Source organism: Larimichthys crocea, chromosome XIII (assembly GCF_000972845.2).
Source record: "Larimichthys crocea isolate SSNF chromosome XIII, L_crocea_2.0, whole genome shotgun sequence".
Lineage (NCBI taxonomy): Eukaryota > Metazoa > Chordata > Actinopteri > Sciaenidae > Larimichthys > Larimichthys crocea.
Genome location: NC_040023.1, coordinates 19,063,895 through 19,073,566, shown reverse-complemented (window position 1 = coordinate 19,073,566; position 9,672 = coordinate 19,063,895). Strand labels below are relative to the sequence as shown.

General features: G+C 38.5%; 1 protein-coding gene across 4 annotated transcripts in view; it reads right to left on the bottom strand.

Moving 5' to 3' along the window:
- Positions 1 to 848: 848 nt before the first annotated feature.
- The window catches only part of LOC113747271 (myelin-associated glycoprotein), a 9,154-nt gene continuing 330 nt past the window's right edge, over positions 849 to 9,672 (bottom strand). Inside the window, exons 2-21 of one of the 4 annotated variants that reach the window (XM_027286377.1) lie at positions 7,288 to 7,367; positions 6,810 to 7,193; positions 6,454 to 6,729; positions 6,059 to 6,354; positions 5,548 to 5,925; positions 5,162 to 5,449; positions 4,778 to 5,071; positions 4,657 to 4,701; positions 4,225 to 4,563; positions 3,827 to 4,129; positions 3,064 to 3,178; positions 2,938 to 2,976; positions 2,452 to 2,478; positions 2,299 to 2,343; positions 2,183 to 2,209; positions 2,053 to 2,100; positions 1,869 to 1,907; positions 1,711 to 1,776; positions 1,578 to 1,611; positions 849 to 1,394 (exon numbers count right to left, since the gene is read on the bottom strand). In XM_027286377.1, the coding sequence (XP_027142178.1) occupies positions 1,371 to 1,394; positions 1,578 to 1,611; positions 1,711 to 1,776; positions 1,869 to 1,907; positions 2,053 to 2,100; positions 2,183 to 2,209; positions 2,299 to 2,343; positions 2,452 to 2,478; positions 2,938 to 2,976; positions 3,064 to 3,178; positions 3,827 to 4,129; positions 4,225 to 4,563; positions 4,657 to 4,701; positions 4,778 to 5,071; positions 5,162 to 5,449; positions 5,548 to 5,920 (2,106 nt within the window). In that variant the 5' untranslated portion in view covers positions 5,921 to 5,925; positions 6,059 to 6,354; positions 6,454 to 6,729; positions 6,810 to 7,193; positions 7,288 to 7,367 and the 3' untranslated portion in view covers positions 849 to 1,370. Of the gene's footprint in view, positions 1,395 to 1,577; positions 1,612 to 1,710; positions 1,777 to 1,868; positions 1,908 to 2,052; positions 2,101 to 2,182; positions 2,210 to 2,298; positions 2,344 to 2,451; positions 2,479 to 2,937; positions 2,977 to 3,063; positions 3,179 to 3,826; positions 4,130 to 4,224; positions 4,564 to 4,656; positions 4,702 to 4,777; positions 5,072 to 5,161; positions 5,450 to 5,547; positions 6,035 to 6,058; positions 6,355 to 6,453; positions 6,730 to 6,809; positions 7,194 to 7,287; positions 7,368 to 9,672 lie in introns of those variants that run through there. The other 3 variants (XM_027286378.1, XM_027286375.1, XM_027286376.1) reach the window with 3 other exon arrangements.

Sequence of the window (9,672 nt, the reverse complement as noted above, 5' to 3'; positions counted from 1 at the left end):
AATTTATTAATTAATTATTATTTAAACATTAAATATTCTAACCCAGGGTCAATTTAAGGCTTGAAACTAGAGTTAATAGTTTGGTGCACCAAACAAGGACAAGACATGACAATGGATTCCTAAATATAATTTGATATAAATGGCACAAATTGAGCAATCCCCAACCCGGGTCTGTATATTATATTTACACTGATGTCAAAGTGCTAAAACAAATGTATGTGTAAAATTATGGCTCATGCCAGTTAATGTGATCATCCCAGATGATAATGATTAAATGTAGTGCTTTATATACCTCTGGGTATTTTTTATCCATAATAATATCCTAATTTATTGGTTGATATTTTGGAATAAATTCTGAATCTGCAAAGCAATTAGCAACACATATCAAATAAATCAAGAATTATAAAGTACAAAGGTAAAGTACACCACCAGCATTGACTATTTATTATTCATCAGAGGTTATTAGTTAGTCATGTGTGTTCAGGTTGTGTTCATCTATAGCAGTGTATTTGTAGTGCGTAGGGATAATTTGTGTAAAACTTTGGGCATTGTACCACCATCTAGTGGATACATTTCATATAACAGGCGGTTTATAACCTTCGCTCGTCACAGAGAACTTCACAGATTGCTATTTACAACTTGGTGAGACATCAGAAAAAAATAGGACTATAATTGGAAATGGGGACTTCTGTCAGGAGATTGATTACAGCTAATAATAATAATATAAATTTTTATCCTTTTATAAAGGATAGTCAAATTAAATGTGAAACTTTTTCACGCTTTATGTAAATGTTTTGTTTTCAGTAGTAGACCTATGCTATAGTTAGTTCATCATTCACTACTCACAGTTTAGAAGAGCAAAGCATATTTATTATCACATTTATTAAACAGGTGCACAAATTCAGTTATTCAGTATTGAAGTATGTTTATCATGAAACCTTTAAAAATTCAAATTATTAGAAATAATTTTGGAATGAACAGAAACATTTCAATGTTACTGACAAAAAGACAAAGGACTGACAAAAGTCTATTTTCTTTGTTTCCTTTGAGTGTTTTTAATTAATTTTAATGATTTAATTCTCAGTTTCTCTAAACGTTAAAAATACAAAAAATATATCTGCTGTTTGTGTCATATATTGAGAATACGTAGTTTTAAACTTGTTGCAGGTAAGCATAGGGATGTGTACAAAGATTCATGATGGGCAAACTGCTCACTACCGTGCACTTAGCATAAGCATAAATGTAAGAAAATAAGTCGCAGCTGATATACATTCTATAAATGAAGCATTGATTGACATCATAAAATAATAAAACACCAACGTGGTCCTGGAAGCATGTGATGTGTCCAAGATGTCTTGAAGAACTCAAGATTAGTTGTCATACACATGGTAATCCTGCAACAGAACTGTAATTAATTACAATCTCAAATTGTTGTGCGCAGGTTTTGTTTCATAAAAGAAAACAAATGATCAGCTTTACTGGAAGGCAGTGCATGAATGAGGCAGTCCAAGCCATAAATGAAGGAATCATCGACTATCCAACAAGCACTGAGAGAGGATTCCCACCCAATTACTAACCTCAGGCCTGGTAGAGCGAGGTGGTCTCCGTTTACTAGATCAAACAGACATGTTGAAAAAAGCAGATTATTAATGTACAACGAAAAGAAACACAAATTTTTTTAAAAATTGGAGGACAGCTGCGTTCTCTCACTCCTTTGGGGATGGGAAGCGTGGTTTGGATATCTGGTTGGAAGAGTTAACAGTAGTGGTGTTGTTTCTATAGGAGGAAGAGGGAATCACTCAATATCAGTTTTTGTGCCAAACAAGTTGGGCTGTATGATGTAGTAGAGGAATATTATTTAAACTTACAAATGGCCAAGGCTGAGCTCCACAGTGTCATCTCGGCGTCTGTAAGTACAATACTTATTTTATTTTAATTGACATTTTGAATTGATGTCTGGTATCTTTACCCAGTCATTCATCATATACCAGAAGGTTGAAAATGGTTTCTTGAAAAATCTGTTCCAAAATGACTTCCTGTGAGAACACCAACCTGGATTTCAACTCCTTTTGCCACCCAACAAACCCATCCTCTGCTCGACTGAACAGGGTAAAAAAAAATGTGAACATGAGTCACTTCATCTGGGAATTAAAAGGAAATGTTTACACTTGCATGATCTTACCGTGAAAAGCGGCTCCAAATGGACCTCCTGTATGGAAAGCAAAGTGTTACCATTTGTCACAATAAATAAGATAGTGTATTTGCCCAGTTTGTAAAACATGCAATGTGCTGACAAACCGTTTTTCCGGCCTTGGAGGTCTCTCCCTGCCTTCATAGTTTCTCCTGGACATTTCAATGAAATGAATTTACGTTAAGTAGCTAAAAGCTGTTCACAAAGCTCATCAGTGATTTCATCTTACATGATATGGGGTTGTTTTTAAACAAGCTTACCTGGATAATCTATCCCAGAGTGATCGCCTGTCAAAGTTTGAAAAGCAGAGACGAATATTTACTTTGTTTTTCGATGGAAATTCAGGATGTGTTCAGTGGCAAACAAAATATTGACTTGCATCAGTTGCGTCATCCATCCTTCACAATGACTGGCTTAGGCATCAGCTGATCATCCAATTATATCCATGCACACCTACAGCACTAGCATTAGAAACTTTTTGCAATATTATTCTAAAATGCTGCAGCTCTTTGTGTCCCATTTTTGGTATTGCTGATTTAACTGAGGTCTAATGTTTATCTATATTTGTTATAGGGCAATATCATTAATATTATTCATGCTGGATTCCTTTACAACTCTTCAAAGAGCAAAGCCTAGACTGCTACAGTAACTGTACACAGCTACCATTATACATATTATACATGTAGTGTTCCTGACTGAAACCTAGTCATCAATTATGCATTACGTTTTAAGACTAACATACACACCTTTTCTCTGGTCGAGGTGGCGGTGTCTGCGAGTGCTTCCTGTTGATTAAAAAAAATGCAATTTGACAACACACAACTAATAGCAATGATAGCATTTAGAATTGAATTGAGGTTTATTTTCTTTACCTTTTCCTACAGATGATCACTCCAAACACTGCAGCTAAGATAATTACAATCAGCACTAGAGCTGAGACTGGAATGGATACTGGGAGAGAGCTTCTTAACTGGTACATCAGTGATCCTGGTGATGTAGGAACATTTTTAAGGCTCATGCAAATGTATTAAAGCAACATTTTGTAATTACCATACCATAAAATAACTAAATATTTTGGGGGGTACAATCTCCCACAAGAAGGGTCTAATCAATGCTTTACAGTGCTCAGTCACACACCACCAACTATTTCACTGATTCAAATGAAACTGGATCATATTTTATGGAGACAATGTTTTCTGGTTTCCCCTCTGATGTCCTCCTGCTGCGGTGCCTCAACTCTCTGTGATTTACAGAGTTTCCTGATGGACAGTAAAGTAAACTTGTGCAAACTATAGGTGCTGTTAGCTAATGTTAGCTCAGTTTGTTAGCCGGGCTGCTGGACTGTGAGCTCAGAGCACTGGGGGAGGGCTAGTATTTGTACCACAGGTGCTGTTGGACTATTTAATAATATTAGCTGCTGGCTGTGTTGTTGTGTTCTGTTGGTGTTTGGCAGTGTTAACAAAGCTGTGGACTAACTCATTTTTCACAGGTAAATATTTCAACAAGTTTCACAAGTTGCCTAAGCAACGTACAACACCAACAACTTACAACAGTGATATTGAACTCTTGCTTAATGGAAAATATACAACTCAATATATGATATAACTACAAGACATATAATGATGAATTTTGTACCTTTCACAGTCAGCTTGACTGTGCTGGCTTGTTGCTTCTCACGCCAGGAGGTGGCAGTACAGGTTAGGCTTTTCTCCCCGTCTCCTCCAGCAGCCATGAAAGTGATGGTGGAGGTCGTCTCCCAGCTGCCCCGTGAACCCGGTAACCCGGTGTGTGAGACCGCACTGGTGAGGTTAGGGACACTCCATGAGAACACTGGAGGATGTGATGGGCATGTGTGTGTCACAGAACACGAGACACTAATGGTGGAGCCAGCCTCGACTTCTTTCGGGACTTGGGTCATCACTGGTTTTTCTAGGGAAGCTGAGCATATAAAACACAGCAGAGTATTTTGTCAATTAAAAAGCAAACAGGTAAGACTCAGCACATTTAAAGGCGCTCTAGTATTGATTCCAGACCTTTCATAACAATAAACACGCAGCTATTGTTGAATCTGTATTTGTCATTTCCTTTCTCTGCATGGAAACAGAATGGGCCATTGTCAAAAGGCTTGATATTATCAATCTCTAATGAGCAGTTTCCCTCATTTAGATCTCCTAATAATCTGGTTCGGTCCTTGAAATGGTCAAGCACTTGGCTCCGGCCGTTATGGTAAACAATGCCTCCAGTTTTTTTGGACCAAATGCCACGTGTGAGGGGCACATCTTCCTCATACTGAAAGCTGCAGGGAATCACCACACAGGAGTCTGTCAGGGCGCTGAATCTGAAAGGGACATCAGCAGCCAGAATGTGGAACGCTGTGAAGAGACAAACAAGCCACGATGGGATGTCTAGAAATCAGTCAGCTTGTGACATAACATCGCAACAAGATGAATTGTGGTTATACCCACTGTCACTTTCATGTGGATCTATTTCTTCAACTGGTTTCTCATATTCTGGAAAAAAAAAGATATATATTAATCAATTATTAATTAAGTCTTCAGTTGTTCCACTTGACATGTAGGAACTCACTTTTTATACTAATGGTTGCAGAGTCTGAGGTCTCCCCAGTGATAAACTGAGCAGTGCAGGTCAAAGATTTTCCGTCATCCCCAAGAGAGCCAATAAAGGTTAGATTTGACACTGTGTTATAGGTATCGGTGGAGATCATTTTGGTATTTAATGAACTCTGCATGTCTTTGTAGTTCCACACAATAGTTGGTGTATTTTTCTTGCACTTGTAGGAAACAGAACAAATGACGCTGTTTGCCACACCCTCTGTGGCCTCGCCTGGCTTCTCAGTCATTTTGATTTCTTCGTACGGACCTAAATCAGAAACGTGAAATCGAGGTTTAAATCTAAATATAAGCATTTTTGTTTTAACACCAAGAACACATGGTCTCACATTGTACTCACATTCAACATTCAGCTTGAGCTCACTTGTGGCTTGCTGACCACCCTGGTATCTAACAGTACACTTCACGCTCTGGTCCTGCTCTTTTACAGTCCAAATTCTCTCTACTTTCCTTTCCCAAATCCCATCAGACACCAGAGTGTCCACAGTGCGGTCTGATCCAGATAGACCATTTAGGGTCAAGACAGGGGGAGCAGAGATACAAGTATGGCGCACATTGCAGGACACTTGGCTCTGCTCTCCCACCCTGGGAATACCAACGATGCTTAGTTGAGGTTCCTGTGCATGGTCTATGAAATCAAAGCAAGGATAGTCATTTGGAGAATGGTATATTTTGGAATTAGGGTTGAAATGATTAAAAGGGTGAATTCATTCATCCAGATATTACCTGAAACAATAAGTAGAGAGGTTTTGTCATAAAAAGTGTGACCCACTGTGTGGTAGGAGGTAATAGGGTTCTTGTCCACCCATGGGTAAATTCTGTCCTGGTTGTGCGACATCTCCAGCCTATCAATCTTAAGGCTACAATTCCTCTCCGTCACTGATCCAATCAAGCTGGTTTTCCCCCTAAACTTACTAAAAACGGTCTGTCTTTCGTCAAACACAGGTGGGTATCCATTGATCTGGAACAAGTACCATATAACTCTGAGGTTAGCAGGCTGGGAGGTGCTGTAGGAGAAGCTGCAAGGAACGATGATACATGAGCCTCTCATGCCTGTGATGCTGCCAGGTGTGGTGAAGGACCAACCACGAGAGAGCATATTTCCTGTAAAGAGAGGAAACTTCTGAAGCAAAGTTGCAGGTTTATTTGTTTTTGTTTTTTTCCTCATCTTTGAAGCCTAAAAACTGCAATACATTACTTGTTGGGTTTCTTGAGGATTATTGGTATTTCTACTCACTCTTAACCCGTAGGGTGATGCTCACTTCCTGCCTCTGACCCCCAGTGAATTGTGCATAGCATTTCAGGGAGCGTCCATCATCATTCGCTGATGCCGTGAATGTGTAGAGACAGTCGTCCACTGAGCTCTTCTTCTCTGGCTGGTGTCAGTGGAGGCTGGCATACTACCATAGTTCCATCTGAGAGTTGGTACATCTTTTGCACATGTGTATGAGGCAGTGCAGGTTACTTTACTTGCCTGGCCTTCAAGAAATTCATTTGTGGATAGTGGTTGGATTGTCAAGGGTGAAAAGGAGCCTGAGATACAAATGGTAAATGTTAAAAATTGTATAGTCAACATAAAAGAAATGTATTCTTGAATGGTAATGCTTATATCCTTGTATACCCATCACGTACATTCTGCATTTAATATTTTAGTAGCTCTTATAGTGTGACCACCGAAGTGTTTGGCAGTGCACTCCACAGTTTGGAGGTCTCTGTCTATGTTCAATGTGGTCGTCAAAGTAGTTTTGTATATGCTGTTACTAATGGAGCTCGGAGTTGCACTTGGGATGTTAAGACTCAGAGTGGGCGGATTAGTGGGACAGGTGTGATAAACAGTGCATTGCACTGTCACGGACTGTCCAACCCTTGCATTGCCATAGATCATAATATTTGGTTCCTCTGCCCTGTCTTTACAAAAGAAATGTATAAAATTATTGGTGAAAATTAATATACAGCCTTCTAACAATTTACTCACTAAGGAAACTTACCCACTACTTCAATTGTTACAGTTGTATCAAAGAATCGGTAGGTTCCTCTCCCAACATTCTCTGGATCTATCCAGGGGTAAATCTTCTGTCTGTGGTCAGACCACCTCACTGGGTTGATTTTAAGACTGCATCCCCCCTTGCTGTAAACATATACCCTTGATGTTCTTCCTCTAAACCTGTCAATGACACTTTTTGGGTGCATGTCATCATAAACCAAAGGATATCCTCTGCTCACATACTGGTACCAAACCACACGATTTGGTCTCGGAGGTGGATGCTGGTAGTAATCAAAATGGCAAGGGATGACAAGACAAGAACCCACCAATCCTTTGATATTTCTTGGCATCTGAACATGCCAAGCCCTGGAACTGTCGAAAATGTATCCTGCAAAAGTATGCAAAAGTCAAATTTAATTTAGTTGTTAAGGACATTGATTACGTTTAATATACAAATATTGAATATCACAGAATTACAGTACCTAGAATACAGAAGCTCAGGATAAAATGGCTATATCCAGACATCTTGTAGATGGTACCACATGCCTAAAATATACAATACCTGTGAGAAATTAGGACACAGATAAAACATATAGTCTTCAATGATAATGTTAAGACAAAAGATACTTAATTGTCATCCATCTGCACAGTGCAGTTAAGTACACAGGAACAAAACTGTGTTTTACCAGGTCCACAGTGCAAAATAAAAATGAATGAATGATTCAAACGATGGTACAATGATGTTAGACTTTTGACAACAATACTACAGCTAGTATGTTCTTCACACACTGCCCATGTTGACGTTTCAGGGTTGTCAGATATGAAATAAATTTGACACAATCACACAAACACTTGCTTCTGTGTGGTACAGCCACAGAAGCTTGTTGTTGCCGCTCCAATCTGCGTAAACAGACATCTGTGTCCCCAGACTAGAATATGTTGACAATAACACCTCCAAGAGTAAAGACATTCTCTTTGACTAATTCTGGGGCGTATAGTATTTGGGGTGTGATCTTTGGGTTTAAAGTATATGCACCATCACAAGTTCGTCAGAATGCGAAACCGACTCAAGCACTTCAGGTGTACTTTGAGAGTGTCTGTAGTTCTCCTTGGCCAAGCGTCAATAAATAATGCAGCATAAGACATCAATGGCTCCTGAACACTTTCTTCCCTCCTGACCTCACCATTGACCTTTGACTTCAGCAATTTCTCCACAACAGGTATAACACGGGTAAATATATTAAAGATACTTTTGAAAGGTAAAGACAGCTTCACCATAATTGTTCATGTCCTTATAATATTATTAAAGAAGGGAAAGATTTGTCTCCCTCTGTCTTTCTCTCCTTCTCTCTCTCCCAATAAATCAAGCACAAACCAAATTAAAATCCTTTCTGTCATTATTTTGCGTCACAGACTGAAGTTAGACGCAGAAAATAAACCATGTTGTGCTCGTTTTGCGCTCATGAAGGTTCTGCATCTTCAATCTGCCAACATCTGCGGAAGAGGTTATGGGTGGAGATGACCCCCCCAATATTTTCAATTTGGATTGCAGTATCCATTTTAACCACTAGATATTAATGTTACACATAAAGTAACACATTTCGTCTGTTTGTAAAAACTCCAATAAAAGCTCCAATGGTAGCAGGGCACTGAAACAATTTAGAATTGAATTCCCATAAAACTGGGCAACAAACATGGGAAAGATTCATAGATTTGAAAATAATGGTCAAAATCTAGTCAGCAGAGCACGAGATTTTCTGTTGAGGGGAAGTCACACGGAGTAGCAGAGGGATGTGGTCACAACGCACCCCTCTGCTACTCCTACTTCCAGTTAAGTACTCATAGTACATATAAATAAATAATCCATATTGTGAGTTTGGACTGATAAAAAAATAGTAATGTGCAATTTGTAAATCTGTCTTTCACTGTGCATCATGTAGGCCTACTGTTTTTAAAATTTGCCGTATACTGGGGTGCAGATGTTTTGACTCTTATAGAGAGTGTGTGTGTTCTGTCTTTTGCATGTCTCGTGTACTTCCCTTATCTGGCACATGTTTGCTAAAACTGGCAGGGAGAGATATTTAAAAAATAGTTCAAGGACAAGAGAGACAGGTTAAGGGAAGATAACATATTGTTTATTACTAAGCGGAAAACCAAAAAAGTATTGTTAGTGGGAAGATGTCCAAGACAGCCCATTTTTTAAGAACCAACTGAGAGAGCTCCTCAGGGAGCCTTTCCTCTGTAACCCCTTGTGTGTTGCACTGTTAAACACTCCCTCTTGTACAAGAATAATAAATTCAACTTAAACTTCGATACTTTGAATCCAGTCCTCCTTATTCAAGGGTTCTTCCTTTAAAAATTCTTGTAACACCTACATGTACTAAAAAACTGGCACATCTTTTATGTATTTATTTTTTTAAATAAAGCAGGAAATTCACATTTTTAAAACAATGGCAAAATAGGCAGTAATGACACAGTGCTAGAATACATAAGATACGTACAGATTACATAGTGAGATACATATATATTTTTTGAAATCATAGAAAAACACAATCTAACTACTGTTCATTATATATTTCTTTCTATAACAAAAAAGCTATTTTGTTAATGTGATTAGATTATTCCACTTGTTTCAAAAGGAAATGAGAGAGATAAGGCCAATTACTGCTGATTTGTGGCAATATGGTATTGACACATTGGTCTCACATTGTACTTTATTTTAATGAAAAGCAAAAAAAGCAGAACTGGCTGAACTTTGCATTCAAGAAAAACAATCTCAAAAGAGAGACTAATGGAGCCAAACGGATCTCCATATCAGGAAATGCGTTGCTCTGTGTTGTTGTCATATTTAATTCTTTCCCACATAA